The 17,968-nt window shown below is 34.6% G+C and overlaps 1 protein-coding gene across 1 annotated transcript in view; it reads right to left on the bottom strand.

Annotated features, from left to right (window-relative positions):
- LOC108576664 (calcium-activated potassium channel slowpoke-like) overlaps positions 1–17,968 on the bottom strand; it is a gene marked incomplete at its 5' end in the record, with an annotated part of 179,922 nt that overhangs the window by 28,023 nt on the left and 133,931 nt on the right. The window contains 5 exons of the mRNA XM_017939704.1: positions 6,373–6,505; positions 7,538–7,570; positions 12,453–12,515; positions 15,029–15,049; positions 17,848–17,898. Coding sequence (XP_017795193.1) covers positions 6,373–6,505; positions 7,538–7,570; positions 12,453–12,515; positions 15,029–15,049; positions 17,848–17,898 — 301 coding nt within the window. The remainder of the gene's footprint in view (positions 1–6,372; positions 6,506–7,537; positions 7,571–12,452; positions 12,516–15,028; positions 15,050–17,847; positions 17,899–17,968) is intronic.

Raw genomic sequence — 17,968 nt, forward strand, 5'->3', positions numbered from 1 at the left:
CGCATAGTGGGGGAACCTCGGGAGGGGAAGTTTGCTCGTGAACAAGAAGTTAAGCAGCTCTGCCATAGATCCTGCGATGCAAGCGAACGGAGCATATGGAGCCTACTTATCAAAACGAACCTTCTGTGAGCAAAATCACGCGTTGCGTTGTTGAATATAATTACGTTCCCTCGAACTTTGTGGGTGTAGGCGCTTCTGATATCCTTTGAAGGACCCAACTCTGTATTTTTTCTCGTTCTTACTCTTATACGAGCATCTCTGGTATGGAGGCTCTGATCCCACACTCGGCCATTCCGCGCTGATATTCGCCATCGAATGTCCTAAGTGCACAACTTTCAACTTTCAATTTCGTCGTCCTCGTGTGATCGTAGATGCCTCCATCCTATATTACCGTCATCGATTCTAGCACCCGCTTTACGATCCTGAACAAGTTCCTCAGTATCAATTTGGCGGATAGCAGTTGCGAGTTTTCAATTCGGAAAGCGACACACATTCACACCCTTTGAATACGAACATTGTATCCCAGTATAAAGTGCTTTCTAGAAGCAAGTTCAATAAATATTTGCATGATTTATCTCTCTTCATGATGAACGTACGGACGACATATGGAGGTCAATTTTTTCCTTTTAAGTGAAACATTATACTGTTTAATGCATTGATCTGTTAACTGGCTCATTCATCGACTAGAAATACACTCTGCTTGTGCAGCTATATACGAATGTGGAAAGATGATTTAACTCATCTTGTTCACAACAAAGACGAAGTACAATGCTGTTTATAAGTATTAGGACACCCGTTGTGTATAATTTAAATTATATTATTTTCTCGTCAAAGTTAGTGTCATATAGTAGTAAATATGTGCATATGTACTCATTATATTTCGAGATTCTAGAATGAGTAGTTTTTTGGGGGATCTTAATAATTTTGTAACGTCTTTTGCATGTCATATAATTACATATTAAACTTGTAATGACAATAAGACTTGCTTCACATTCAATAAGTAGATTTTAACCCTTTGCACTCTGTTGTCGCCGCCGTGGCGACATTGTAAGTGGAACCAACAGCTCCATTGTCGCTGCTGCGGCGACATTGTAAGATATACCACAGTGGTGCACTCGCACCATTGTAAATAGTCTCGAAGTACAGTAAATTCTCCACAAGTGTCAGTCCGCAAGGAATCTAAATCTGACACTTGTAGAGTCAGGGACTACGTTTTCGAGCCTCGCGCCCGCCTCTGTAGTTTGCCGAACGTAGACAAGGACAGCGACTAAAAGATAAGGATGAAAGGTGAGTCGAGGCAACCAAGCGATTTAAATACAAACTTTTTTAATTTTACTTTTTTTCATCTGTCTGGCGTGACAGTGAACGTGTTAATAAGTAAATGTTGTTCAAATTATATCGTGTTTGATGTCATTTTCATCAGAAAAATCTCACCAACATGTTAAAAAAAATTTCAGATGAAAAAAAGTAAAATTATAGAAATTATATTTTTCTATTATGAATTGTTGAGACGTGAAATCTCGTAAAAGAAACCGAGTGGTGTAGCGTTACACGTTTGACTGACAGCGAGCGAGATAACATAGGCGCAGCAATGACGCAGACCTAGGCGTAGGTCCATCTATACTGACACTTGTAGAATCCAAACTGACTGACACTTGTAGAGAATTTGCTGTAGCTGGTAGCCCATAGTAAAAATAATTCAGAGTTTCTGGTAGGTCATATTAAAAATTGCGAGGAGTGCAAAGGGTTAATAAAGAATTCAGTAGAATTAAGTAGATTTTAGTAGAATTTAGTAGATTTCAATAGATTTTAGTAGAATTTAATAGAATTAAGTAGAATTAAGTAGGGTTTAGTAGAATTCAGTAGAATTAAGTAGATTGTAGTAGATTTCCGTAGGTTACAAAAGACTTCAATAGATATTAATAGAATTCCGCAGAATTCGGTAGAATTCAGTATGCTTCATATTTAGTAAGTATCCTAATACTTATGAACGAGAGTGTACATGCCTCAATTTACGTCTGTTATAAAGGTACTAATAAAAGTAAAGACGCCAATACTCCTAGATTAATAAATAAATAAACTTTTCACTTGAAAATAATTAAAACTATAGCATGTATTTACATGTTACCTTCTTAATTATATACGCAATAAGAGAAAAAAAAATAATGCGAGAAAACATTGAAGGATACAATACTTCTATGGTTGAAGCGAAGAAACTCCGATGATGTAGCGAGTCGCGCAAAACCGTACTCGCAATATTTGCAAAAATCCAGGCGAAAAACGAACAAGAGCACGATAATTTAAAAATATACGTTCTTTTTCAATACGAATTTCATTTAGATTTGTGTAATTGAAAAATACGGTTCCTTTCGAAATGTATGCAACATGCTTTAGGCAATTTGAAGCAGTCTTTTTGTGTTCATAACCAAAAGGATAAAGAATAACTTTTGCAAATGTGACTAATTACTTCCATAAGTCCAAATACTTTGTTAAGAAGTGGGTACACAAAATGTGTCAGCAACCTTCAAAATTGAGATTCAAAGTGAACCGTTACAACCAAGGGAGATAAATTGATCGTTCGACTTTTTACAAAAATCAAACACTATTTCTGCGTAAAAGACAGTTTTACATTACCAAAAGAAAAAGATGTAAATGTAAGCATCCTGCCAATGAAACATCGTTTAAAAGTAAAAACGAGCATTGAGTATCGTAATACAAGACAACGTAAACCAACAATCCCTGCTTACAAAAATACGTCTAAAATCGATCAGCAGAAGCTTGTAAAAATGATAATCACGATTGGGACAATATAGTTTAGTGACTTTAAAGACCACTTATATGTACTTGATTTCCTACGGTCAATACTAAAGCTCAAGCTACGACAAAAACGTATTTTTATGGTGACAACATTAATACATCATATTCGTAAAACATGAAGATAATTACCTGTCTCGTACATTCACAAATTAGTCGAAAGCATGCCAAGAAGTTACCAAGCAATAATCGACAATAAAAAATATTAGACCAATTATTGAACAAGTGTGTAATAGCTTTTTATATGTACTTCCGAACTGTATATGTTACTTTTGTGATAGACAAATTTTTGCACAGATATTGCGGGTACGTTCTTGTGTGACAGATTGAACATTTAACTCTTGTATTAATTTTTAAAATTTTTTATACAATTTAAATACAACTTTTGTTAAACTGAATCAAACAATTTTTTGATAGATTGTAGACGGTATTAAGAAATATTGAATTTTCGCTAGAATTGACAAAACTATTAATTTTTTTCCCTAAAGAAAGTCTAAAATCACGAAATTTACAATGATATTAATTCACTACTACATGAATTGATAACTACGAAAAGATTTTCAAGACTTACGAAGATATAAAACGAATAATTAAATTTATCGATATTCACAAGAATATGCTATTTGGATAAAATGAGTAATAATGCATTAATAATGAACTTAGATAATCGTACGGTAAGTAAACAATTAAAAGACTGTGTGATGACATAAACGTGCGTATTCATCCCTGAACAAGAACTGCATAACTGCCACTTTATTCGTTCGATTTAGATTCTGCACAAGCATCAATTCTAATTCGAACAGTTGGGTACAACGTGAAAGTAAAAGCCACTTATAAAAATATTGCAATAGTCAAAAATATTGCGGAGTGCCAATTTTATTGTCTTCAAGTGTTAAAAATTATCCACGTTTCTTGCATTTTTCTAAAGGTTTTTTAAATATTTTCATAATCTCATGTCATGCGTTTTTCTTTCTGGTACTATTATAAAATAACTCTTGTTTGAAATTTAACAGTATTTTGTCATTTAAATAAACATTAATTAATTTTACGTGAATGTGTTGTGTTCACTACATAACGTTTGAAAATGTCCGGGTCTCTGATACGTTTAAACACGTCCACATTGAATGCCTAAACTGGTCGTGATTCGTATAGTTGGTGGAACCGATATAGTGCGTAAAAATACGTGTAATCCGAGCGCCAAAACAGCAATTCGAAGGAGATGAGCTCGAACCTCGCTCAGAGTCGTTCGATATTAACACTTGAGCTCATGTTTGGGTCTGTTCGGATCTGACTCTACTACAGTCCGTTCAATTTAAGAGTAACCTCGCTCTCAGACCGATTTTCGTCCGTTCTGCGCAGTTCCCACTACTACCTACCAATGTGGGGGCTAGGGCTAGGCCCAAGAGCGACGACAATGTAAACCACAGCCGCTTAACTTCTTGCTCACGGGCAAATTACCCCTCCCGAGGTTCCCCCACTATACGGTACGAACCCGCAGAATGTGTAACATAAACCAACGGCAGTCGCTGGTGTTGTGGTGGGAGGACTCCTCGCGTGCTCCTCCCACCTCAACGCAACTCGAGCGTGACCATCTCAGACCATCTCAGTCGCATAGTGGGAGAACCTTGGGAGGGGAAATTTGCTCGTGAGCAAGAAGTTAAGCGGCTCTGATGTAAACAGTGCATAGAGTGGAGAGAATCTACCCGGTGGTCTAAAAGTATGCGCACCTACTGTGTGCATGATGACGCAGCGATTTATGACAGACGAATAGTGGCTAGTTGTATGAATTTAACCGGACAAAATAAAAATATCAATATTTAGGGAACGATTCAAAATCATTTAAATTCTTAAAAGACATATTATAAAGTACCTAATTTCATTGCAGTAGACGGAGAGCGTAGCAGAGGGTAAGACGGAGAAAAACGTAGGCGGTTAAGTGAGGGTTTGGACGTTCTAGCTCTGACTTAGGCACGTCCCATGCGCGAAGCGAGGTTACTCTTAAATTGAACGGACTTTAGAGTGCATCTTTTGTTCATGTTAGAGTAATAACGAAGTGAGAGTGCATTTAAAGATGCATTTAAATAATGCACACATAGTAATATAAATCAATCACTCTAAACAAAACAAAAAATTATTTGGGTCTAAACGGACCCAGACATACTCGCGTGCGTAAGTCGTCGGACGGACCGCCGTCTGAATGTTAACTCCAAATTGGTTCTTTCGTTGCAGTATATTTAAAAAATTTGTCTGCGCCTTAATCGTTGATAGCTGCAGGTTAACTTTTACTAATACGGGAATTACTACTGAACAGGAAGCGACGGAGGCTTAATTCTCTATAGTTTAAATGAAAGAGTATAAGCAGAAATTTTAAATATGAATTCACAAATGATGGACGGCCCTGAGTGCGGCTACGTCAATAGGTGCCGTTGTTTAATGCTTTCATTTACGACCTCACTAGATCGCTTCCACCAATTATACATTGATGTATCAACAAAGGGCGGAACGGACCAAGTGGCTCAGCAGATGCTTCGCTCGCGTTCTGTTCGTCATTTTCACTAATTAAAAGTTTAAAAGATTAGAATTTTGAACTCTTGTTAATTTGGCGGTTATGTAGGGCTCATTCGAAACAAATGCTCGGATGAATACGCATCAACGAATATGAATTAATGTGATTCTGGATCGCATGGAAGTTCTCTACCGAGAATATGTAAATGAAAAGTTTAAGTGATAAAATACTTGTCACTGTTTACGTTCGATAATTTGTCAAAACATGCTAACTAAAAAAGAAATATATCTATACATTGTTTAAAGAAGGCTGTGCTGGTCTTTATAGTGCACTCTGCATAGGTACGAAATTATTCAATACGAGTTTTCTTAAAGTATTTATGTATTTCGTGAAATAAATCATTTGAAAGAATTGTTTCAAAGCTTTTTTAGGTTATTCAAAGTACATGTTTAAACAATTTCATCATAACATTAAGAAACAATATCCTAAACTGTTCATAAAACAATATAATAAGAAAGAACTAAAGCATGTACAGTTTGAATAACCCATTGTATACAACGTATACAGCTACATATTAGTGTGTATGTAAGGCTCGAGTGGTTCTAGACGTGCAATTATACAAGAGAAATAAAATCAACTGTAAGTTCATGTGATAGAGAAAGTGTATAGTTTCAAACGAAAAATTTTCACTACACAATAGTTTAGTATGTATCAACTGAATAGATCGAATTTAATATCCTTACGTTTTCACTAATTACACCTTGTTGAACTTTAAGCGTACAAAAAATATTTTATAACGTAAACTAAACGACGTAACTTAACTAAATTTTGCTGTAAAAGTCAATGAATTCTAGCAACATCAACTTCTGTTTCAATAGTACCTGTATAGTAAATTCTCAGTAGTAAAATTTGCACGCGATGATTAATATGCGTGACGAGATAATTGTCGCAAGTAATTAGAAATGCGGACAATGGAAAGCGAATGCATAGGCGATGCCCGTCCAGGTTGTGTACATCGAAGGGCAGATTTGGATCAAGAATAAAATAAATACCTCTGATTGTACGGTTGATTTGGACTGGATAAACTATCGTTCGTCGTTCGATTCACATTCGGTTTCACCTTGTTCACCTGTTTCGTTGAATTCATCATAGTCATTCCAACGGAATTCCGGTGATTTCTCATCGCTGTAACATAGGTAATAATGTGTATATAATTTATAGGGTATTCGGCTACTTCTTGGAGAAAATTTAAAGGACAATTCTACAAGTCGAAACAAAACGAAAATGACAAATAAAAAAATTGCCTTCGAAGCTTCATTTTTTAATTATCAACGTTCAAATATATCCCTGTGGCCAAGCAACCTTCTCTACACCGATGAATATAGTGCACGTCAAGACACTGGGAAGACGGTGATCTTCAAAATCAAGGATACATGGCCGGCACCGTACCTCGTACAAGTTGTAGAAAAGAAGGCAGTAACTTACGGTGCCGAATATTCCTGTCTTCTATTCTACGACCTGTACGAGGTACATAATGTGTTGGCCATGTGTGGTTGGTTTTCAGGTTCACCGTAGCTCCCACGTCTCGACGCGCACTATATTCGGTGGTGTAGAGAGGTTTGCTCGGTTTCAGGGATATATTTAAACGTTTATAAGTATAAAACCAAGTCTCAAACGCAATTTTATTATTTTTTATTTTCGGTTTATTTCGGCTTCTAGAATCAGTTCTCAAATTTTCACCCGAGAGTGGCTGAAAATCCTGTATTAGTTATATGTGCAATATTCATATATTATGTGTACATGTGTATTGTTTACATAACACAAATTAGTAAGACTAACAGGGAAATTAATTTCAGAACTATGTCCATAATGTATTTTTTAAAGGGCACGAATATATCGTTAATAAAATTTACTAATTTTCCCTGATTTTTACGTAAATACTTTGGCCACTTAAGCAAAGTTTTATATTTCGTATTATTAACCATACAGATTTGATTCTTTTTTCATTTTATTTGTATAGAAAACATTGGATTTTCTTAGCTTTTGTATACTTTAAAAACTCTTTAAAAATCAATTATTTTAGAGTATCGTAAGACGAAGTTATAGAATCTCGATTGCAAATGAATTATAACAATAAGTACAATTATGTTAGTATAGTTAAATTAACAAACAGTATTATTACATGTAATTAATGAGAGAATAAATACTGAATCTTACCGTTCGGGTCATCTCGGTCACGACTAATCTCACCTAAAATTGATAAATCAGAATTAACGCATATCTAGACTTTTCTTTCAACGTAGCTAATAAACAAAGCAACAATGATTAAGACAATTGCTGAGTACCACGCTGATCGTGGCCTAACTCCTTTTGTTATAGTGCATTTTACTTTTTATTGACAAGAGCCTACAGCCTCATGCTTACAGACACGCATAACTTATCCTGTTTTCTGCACGTGCCACATTGTTAATGGTAAATAACTAGAATTGCAATGGGCTGGCAAACTACATGGTTTTCAAGAATACGTCAAACAGTATCCATTATTTTAAGGAATGGAAATATTTCTTATTACGTATAGTAGAACTATTAGATTAATATTAACATTAATATTACAGTAAGACCAATATTGTCAGTATTTATATATTGGATGATTGCAAAAGTTTGTGCCCGATTTTCAGAGGTGGCGGGAACCTTGTCAACTTCGATACAGATGTTTCTTTTAGCGTAATGTTACATTCCCATCGAAAGATACACCGCTCAAATCGGGCACGAACTTTTGCAATCATCCAATACAATAAGTGCGTAAGAAAAACAACGGGTAGATATTTAACAAGTGTGAAAGATATTAAATTCTCGTCATTATTTTCCACATTTTAGTTACCACATTTTTCTGTCAGCTACATGCTTTGTTATTAATTTTCTAAATATTGTACTTTACATGTAGCATTGAGAGAAACATTCGATAATCTTCAATTGTATCATGTGTAAATTTCTTGTAAATGTGGGTACATTAGCACAAATATGTAGTTTATTAGGATTATTAGTGTCTAATGGAGGATATACAAGGTACCCAGTTTGATAGTATTGACAATTTTCTTGCACAACTATAGGAAACATTTCTGAAAATTTGGTAGGTTTAGTTGTAGTATTACTACAAACATAGTTTCTGTTCGAAATAGAAATGAAAAGAAATGAAGAAAGAAAGAATTTTGATCGTTCCGAAGAATGTCAATTTCTATATTATTCATACTTGGCGTTACGAATTATATGAATTTGTGTTTTACAAGATTTACGTAAAATATGTCGAGGTTTCGAGTACAAATCAACTTTCAAATATGTTTTAAGTCTCTTTCTGACTGAAAAAGATATCTCAAATAATTGACGATTTTAACCAAGAACCTTTAGAGAAACATGTTTAACGTATTAGTGAAAACCAAGCAATGTTCACGACACAAGCAAGTTCTAGCTATTACGGCACGTACTCTTTGTAAAAAAAAAAAAAAAAAAAATACAAAAATAATAATTAAGCATATATTACGGTAATTAGGTGAAGCACCACCTATACATATTGAATAAATCGGGAAAATGAAATATAAAATATGAATATATGCTCTGTCTAACGTTACCATAGAAAGAAATTGTAATAACATATGTATGTATGTGTCTCCCAATCTACCGTGCTCTCTACATCTATTAATTCGGTTGTTTACATTTTATGATAAAGTTACACAAATAAAACGCATATATGTAAATGACAGTAAACTATAAATATATTCAGGACATATGCGAATTACATATATTAAAGAAGAAATATTGAAAGAAGTGTTCTAAACATCCTAAACCAAGTATATAACTACAAAACACAAAAGATTTAATCAAAAAACTCAATATCGCTCAAAATATTTGAATTCGAACAGCATTTCTCAAACTATTTATTAAACTTGCGTCCACTTTTACTCGGCTTGAATTTAATAGAAAAAAGAAGAGAAAAAAAAGAAGCAAATTCTAAAATTTCGATTAAAACTTGTACACTTCTTGTTGGATAATTCAATTTTTCCTGTATAAGACTCGATTTGACAAGAACGCTAAAGAGTGAGAAACGCTGATGTCTTTAATTTCCTGTTTCACTACTTACGCAGACGAACACCAGCAAATGTGCTGCATATATTATTAATTACATGGAAAGGTTCATTTGCCACGGATAAGGTGATTAAGCATTTGAATTGATATTTCCTTTTCTTTCGATTACTAAGCAATTATCGACCACAAGAGCCAATTTCGAACTATAATTAACATTATTATGCCAAATTGTTGTACATTGCACTGTTAGGTAATCAGTTTTATTTATGAAATACCACAATTACTCTCTATGATAAATAAACTAGTCGTTGCGTTTTGTTTATCATAAACCGATGTCGCCTCGATACTGTAGTAACTATTAAAAGAATCTGTCGTCGAACGAAATATAATTGACGCTATGTTCTGTGAAAGCTACGAAACTCTACGTTTTCTAAACATTATGTCCTCAATAAATCGCAATGATCGAACAAACGAAAGGAAAGAAAAGAGAGATAAAAAGGAAAGTAACTCTATGTTGTCCAACGAAGAATATAGTTAGTACGGTAGCACGGTGGAAATTAATGGAAAACTACAAAAAAAAAAAAAGGTTAAATCTGCTACGTTTGTGTAAAATTAATAAAACTTTCAACACAATATATAAACTATAATGTATCTACGGTAGCTGCATGCATTTATCGAGACCGGAGAAAGTAGTAGTCAACAATATATGATATAATCAATTATACAATTTCAAACAAGTTATCTTTTTCACCATTTCTACACCTAAACTCTTTTCTACTTTCTCCAAAATCGGTGTAAGAATAGTTTAGCACGCTCTTCGGTATATACTTTATACACAATTAGAAACAGTGCTCAGGTTTTTAAAGTAACAGCTCGTTTTAAGTGGTACTCGAAATTATCTCATTCTTACGAATCGTTTCCTTTCATAAAAATTTTACCAAATATTTCCGTTCATGAACTTTAGATTGTTCACTTAAATTCAGTAACGTGGAACAATTGCTTGTAGTAGGTACACACACTGCTATTAAATTAAATTCAATTACTACTCGAAGTAATTAGCTACGAAGTGTAGCAAAGGTCTTGTAGCTTCTAACGTTTCTAAAGTTAATCTTCTCTATTTATTACCTCCAATTGTACTAATGTAATAATAATACCCAAATTTCTATTTCTAACATTAAGTACAGGGTGGGCCATGTAAAACAGATCACCTAACTTTCTCTATTTAACCATGGTGGTACGAAAAAATTGTTATACGTAATTTAAATGGTTTCGAAGGGTGAATAAGATGGAAGAAAAAAAAAATGGAAGTCCAAGGTCATTTTAAGGTCACGTTATTACGCATGTTTAATAACCTTGAAAGAAACAGAAAAAATGGTATTATTCATCTTTGAAATCGTTTAAATTACGTATAAACATTTTCTCGCACTACTACCATAGCTAGAGAAGATAATCAGATGACCTGTTTCACGTGGCCCACCATGTACAGTATTTAGACGAATATAATCTTTTAACACGTCCTGTGTCATTACCTATTTGATTTAAACTAACTATTTAACTTAAGTATTTAAACTAATGCTATGGTCACTATTGGATTGATATTTTCACGTTGATAGCTTTCAGTATTAAAGGTGCATTATGTAGATACTAAATAGAGCACAATTACCTCTACCTTATTATGTACATATGTACAACGTCGAAGGTTTCATCTCGAATGATTTAATTATGACAGTTACCAATAAGAAAATAAAGTAGAAAAATCAAACGCAGCATAAATATTTTCTTATAACGAATCATATCAGAAAGTTTGGTATCTCAATGAAATCTTAAAGACGGTATACTGTAAAATTGACAATACAGTTCGCGAACTGCTTAAGTTGATCATTTATAGAGAAACTCCTCGAACACCCGGAAATGGGGGGTTGCTGAGGTGACTCTGAACAACTTTTTCCTTTACCAAAATGTTGGTTGAAGCTTCGTTTTTGAATTATTAACGAAAAACACTGGCCAATCAGAGCGCGCGTAGAGTCCGCCCCCAGGCACGGAAGCGCAGGGACTCATCCGCGCGCGATCGTGAACAAACGAGTATGCCGCGACTTCTCGGTTATCGGTTGCTGTCAAAAAAATGTGACTTTGCATCGCTATTTTTATAAGGCTTAGAGAAATGGTTTGTTGCCGTCATTCCGGTGCAAAGTGAAATTTTTGTGACAGAGACCGATAACCCAGAAGTCACGCGTACGCGTTTGTTCACGATCGCGCGCGGATGAGTCCCTACGCTTCCGTGCCTGGGGGCGGGCCCTACGCGCGCTCTGATTGGCCAGTGTTTTTCGTTAATAATTCAAAAACGAAGCTTCAAGCAACATTTTGGTAAAGGAAAAAGTTGTTCAGAGTCACCTCAGCAATCCCCCATTTCCGGGTGTTCGAGGAGTTACGGGACACCCTGTATACAACACTATCTACAAAATTTGCACGAAGAAATTATCTTCATCTGAATTGCCTTCGTATAATTATTTACTCGTTGTTATAAATTTAATATTTTTAATGTACTAGTCACATATTTAAGTTTGATGAAATTTCTGCAAGTGGAGAATTATAAAGAATCATTGCACCACTGCAAAACGTGTTAAAACATCACTTTTCTTATTCGAACAAGAACATCTTCGGTATGTGAACGATATGTGATGCAAAAAGAACTTCATATTTACGATTTTAAACAATTGTTCCAGCTTAATGTATTAAAAATTCTGAAACCCGGCACTGTTGAAAATCAGTCAAAATGTCATCGTGTTAAATCCCTGTAAAATGTCCGAATCGGTCGGTGAAGCGTATTCGTCATGATGCAGAGAAAAGAAATGAACATCGGAAACCGAGTGCAGACAGTTGTTAAAGATTAATCGAGAGCGAAGCACTTTTCGTGAAGCAGTTCTTCGAGTTCCTTCGTCCGAGAGACTGAAAGCGATTGATTATAGTGTACACGTATACCGTGTAGTTTATCAAAATTAGGAAGGGCAGCTTGCAAAATTGTAGCATGGTTTTGATTGAGGTTTAACTGTACCTCTTACGTGAACCATCTTGGGCAGTTCTGGCGGAGTGAATGTGGGGGGAGGATGGTGGTCGTCTGTAACAAACCACTACACATGTTAGCTACCCTAACTAATCACTAATTACCTAAGGCCTAGGCACTACGCTATCGCTATTACTGGCCACTGCTATGCTTGCTTTTAATTGCGAATTAAAATGCAGTTCCGTTCCAGTCTTTAATCGATGAAAAAGCATTTACCGAGTTCAAACGTTCAAATATTTAATTAACATTTGACTTTCCCTTAAACGGACAAGTTAACGTCACAATAAAATGGTACAACTATGTCCGACAAAGTTTGCCTAATTAGAAAAAATTGAGCGATTTTTAGATTCATGTAACTATTCTATATTCATACTGGATTGGCCGTAGAAATCGAGTGAACGGAAAACCCCACGATGTGACACGTCTCTCTACTTTGTCACTAGATTTCTTCTTGTGTTTTCGCTAGTGTAATTTATGTTCGAAGGAAATAATACCTTTGAAGCAGACGTACGTTCTCTATTGCAAAAAGTACATTTAATATTTGGAAATAATTGGGGCATGCAGTGAGATTGCAAAGAATATCGCTTGTGACTACTTGTTTATAGACAAAAGTGTGTGAATTCGTGTGGCCAATCCTCATTTTGAACACAGAATAACGGTTGTCGTACGTGACTGGAATGGGCCTTAATTGACTAAAATGCTATCTAAATATTACTGTGAAACAAGTACGTATACGCAATATATTCTCATTCTCAATACTGCTCGTGGCAACGCGGACAAGTCAGAAAGTACAGCAGATACGATTATAAATACACAAGTTTGAGAAAACAGACAATTTGTGTACAGCGATTCTCCTCTGTACTGTACAAACGTAGTCAAAAGCAGAGATGAAATATATATATACGTTCCTATAATGCAATTTTAACCATTGGTACGTAGGCAATACTAAATTCATGCCAAAAATTCACAGAGGCAAGTAATAAATTTGAAAGAGAAAAATATGGATGTGATTTTCTGAATAAAATCAAGCAAACCTCTTCTTGATCATACACAATAGGAAGCTAAGAGTATTGTTTTATTGTTAGTGATACCTTTGCCTCCGATAAATGTCTCATTCTATCATACTTCAGCATGCAGTAACAACTTCTTACAGTGTGAATATATTCGATATTGCGAGTGCACTCTTTAACAAGGATAAACTCGTGCGACAGATTGGGAATTTCGACAGAGTGTATGAGAGATTGTAGGATTCTATCGTGTCAAAGCAGAATTACAGGGAGAAACCGTTGTTGTGCAGAAGTAGTGTGAAACCCGTCATTTACAAAGCTATTTACGAATTGAATGCAGCTCTTTATCTTGTGAGCACTTTTCTTTTGCCACTGGCATTGTTTGGCTCGTAACAAAAGCTTAACGGGGCAAGAATGAAACGGTGATTGCGCGTGTAAAAGGCCACGTGAAACATTTATTCATATCATTAATCCGCACTATTCATTTCACGGGGTATAAGTAACTTATGAATTTCGATGCTTACTATCGTAAAATGGACAAATATGTCATCCAGATTTGTTATATAAAGATAAAGAAAAATCCTTTGCACTTTAACTCCAACGTTTCTTCTCAATGGCAATACTATGCTATTTTTATTTTTCTCCTTTGTTCGTTCAACAGCGAAGAGAAACGAAACAATCTTGCCAAATTACCGAATATTTCATTTTTCTATTATCGCTTATCATAGACACGCGATATAGAAACAACACCTCCACTCTGTTTGATAAATACAATGCGAAAAGTAAGCCAACGCGTAAAGTAAGTCAGTTAATATTTCCACACATACACTACCGGCCAAATGTGTGGAATCACTGTGCATTGTAAGTTGTTCAAAAATTTCCAGAAAAAAAGTTAGCAATTTTAAGAATTTCTTCACGAACTTTTCGTCATTCAAATTAATCGAAGTGAGGCCAAGTGCTATTCGTTTCCACAACACCAATTTCAGGTTTATAAAGAATTAACAGCAAATTCAAGATTGATGTAAATTAACAGGTGATTCCAAACTTTTGGCCGGTAGTGTACCTAAAACACAATAAGTACGTTTTATAAAAACAAAACAATTCCTTGCATAATTTTACAATTAACAAATCTTTTTAAATTGCTCAAACCATTGACAATAAAATGACGAAAATACGTAACTCTATTTTCACAACTATAATTTTCAAATAGTAAAAAGAGACAGTTTACAATGTATTGAAGGAATTCGAAGTGCTTCGTTGAACTTCCAAAAGACGAAGGATGTTTTTCCTTTATCAAATTGTTCAAAATTAAAACGACAGCGGGACAAATAAATTAGCAGAGTGTCGAAGTGATATTACACACGATAGTACGTAGTAAGTTTGAAAACGAAGTGCAGATCCATAAATATGAATAAAACATTTGTTGAAAGATGACGGCCATTGCCAGCCTATTTCTTATGGTCTATATTTTACAGAATCTCGCATTTGTGTGATATTATATACTTATTTACATAAATACTGATTATGAATATTATACACCCGTTCTATATTAGGACTTACTTGGATACGAGAAGTCTTCACCTAAGTAGAGGTAGAGGACGAAGAGAAGAAAGTTCAAACAGATAGACATATAGAAAGTTAGTCAAAAGATATTTTTTGTGATGTTCCAGTGTATATAATATATGTGCATGGACTCGCGAGTACACATGTATGAGATGTTAGTGAATAGCTGTGCCAGCGTGCACATGTGTATGTTCGTGACAGTACACACAGGAATACATATATGCACGCACATGTATCATAGATAATTAAACGGGTGAGAGAATGATCGTGTTAGGATCCGATGAGCGATGCGAGTGAAACTGGTGATTAATTTTTCTTACCCCTTTCTTTTCTACCTTCCGTTTTATTATACACGCACATCGCTCGCATTTCCACTTATCTACACGACACGTAAACATTGGAGAAACCACACAGACTTATTTGCTTCCAGGAAACAAGTATCGCACATCTATTACGTTATAGTGTCATCGTGACTGTGCTCGAGTTGGAGTCGTTACCGTAGAACTTCAGAGATACAATAAATTTTCAATAATTATAATTGTACGTGCGTCGCACCGAAGCACCGTTTAGATAACAAGACACTGTAACAAGTCCAAACAGTCAAGCACGTCAACGATATCACGAAATCCTAAGTGAAAACGACCGATAAGGCTTTGCTGTGCTGGTACATGTCATCCGTTGCGAATGGGTTAACATTCATCAAAGCATTCGGTTAGCAGAAACATAATCGGAATTTATGAATTGTTCATTTTACAACAACGTGATCAAAAATAAGAAACATTCCGGTCCAATGAATACTTATAGAAGGAAACAAATTAAGAAGTGCAGTGTATTTAAATAGTTGTTTACTCTCTGTACCTTGAAATAAACTGAAAATCTAGTTGGAAATCATAAAAGTATATTTTGCACAGAATAGTTTACAATAACCCGAAGCACATAAGTACTGCATACTTAATATAACACGTGTGTCTATTAAACATTTATAGCGATGTTAAAAACATTTAAGAAATTTAAGCGAATAACGGGATATGGAGAAACAACTTCATCAGTATAATTACTGATTTTGACACAACATGTATAAAAATTCACGCAACATACAGGGTGAAACATCTAACACGCGCGCTTTAATCAAATTCCTAAATTGTGGAATGGTTGAAAAATTATTCTGCACAAAAGTTACACAGTTTTGGGGGGAGGCATAACATAACACGCGTGCACACTTTCTTTCCACGTGGAGGCGTTTCGAAAATTTAAAGGTTAACTTCCCTTTTTTTTTTTTTTTAAATGGAATCTCGTATCTTTCATGACAGAGTTCGGAAGAATACGAAACTCTGAATAGAAATAAATTAACAATTCTTAATCCAAAATTGCTTTATTCGCAGAGATAGCGAAGCAGAGACTTCGATGAACGAAGCAAAATATCTCGTTAACTGTTGAGTTTAGGATCAATACTTGTTAACACATTTTTATTCAGAATTACACATTCTTTCGAACTTTGTTATAAAAGACACGATATTCCATTACAAAAGAAAACGATGTTAACCTTGAAACTTCCAGAACAACTTCACATATGAAGAAAGCATAAACGTTATGTCATGCCCTCCTCAAAATCATGCAGCTTCTGTATACAACAATTTTTCAATCGACGCATAATTTAGGAGTTATTCAGGTATACGAGTTAGGTTGTTCACCATGTATACTAATTCTAAGATATTCTAACACATGTCGAATAGGTATAGTTAGATAATGAACACCGATGCAAGATTAAGTTGGAAGTAATTTAAATCTCAAGGCAATCATATCGCTCGTGTTTAAATCATTGACTTTAACAATTCACTCGCAACAATAACCATCGAAAAAACACTTACATACCTCCAGAAAACTACATTCAAAACGACACCCATAGAAATATGTAAATAGCAATTTGAGTAGTAAAAAAAAAGGAAAAAACAGAGAAATTAAAATACATCACATAAATAGGGATTCAAAACACTACGAATATTCTACTTTTAAATCAATTATTATTAATTTAGACGAAGTTATATAGATTAGCACAACGAACATGTCTATGTGATCTAGTCTTCCATAAAAAATTAAAAAGTATATCTGTCATATAACTATAGAAATGATTAATTAAATATTGTGCTGTAATTCATTTATTATAAAGTATTTACGAATGAATTCAATTTTTTTTTTTTTTTTATCAAAAGCTATGCTTGTTAAAGCTTTCATTTATTTAACTAGGCCATAAGAATTCTACAATTCACTTACTCTTACATTTCCATTTTCTAATTGATACATTAAGACATGTACGCATATTATAACAAGTAATTCAACAACAAATCTATATATTTCAAGATTTTCTTCTTTTTTTTCTTGTGTTTGTTAAACGGAAATGAGCAATGCGCCTCAAATGAACAGCGAAAGGACTTCTGTATGCTTGACCTTCAAATCGAATATTATCTGAACGTGAAAAAAATAATGTTCACGTGTCCGTGTGTGTGTGTGCGCGCGCGCGCGCGTGTATTATTTCGTATAATTTTTTTACCGTTGAAATTACTATTTGTAGCTGTGAAACTAAAATTTCAGAATTTAATTTAAGATTCTTCTTTTTCTTTTTTTCTTTTTGGAAAAGAAATTAGTTTAAAGTTATATTGATTTAAAGGTCGTACGAAATCACTTTTATTCAGAAATGAACTTCGATTATATTTTTGTATGTCTCTCAAAGATAAGAAGAGATCAAAATAAAAAAAAAAAAAAAAAAGAAAAGAGAGGAATGACACGTGGAAGACAATCTACATTCGGGGGATACATACTTGCTCTTCCAACAATTTGAACAGCTCGCACGCCTTTCCGGAATGTGGCCACTGCCCGAAGGAAGGAGAACCAGAGTTGTTAGTTGTCATACCAAAATAACATGAACCTAGATGCAAGGGG

The sequence above is a fragment of the Habropoda laboriosa genome, unplaced genomic scaffold (assembly GCF_001263275.1).
Source record: "Habropoda laboriosa isolate 0110345459 unplaced genomic scaffold, ASM126327v1 scaffold472, whole genome shotgun sequence".
Taxonomy (NCBI): domain Eukaryota; kingdom Metazoa; phylum Arthropoda; class Insecta; order Hymenoptera; family Apidae; genus Habropoda; species Habropoda laboriosa.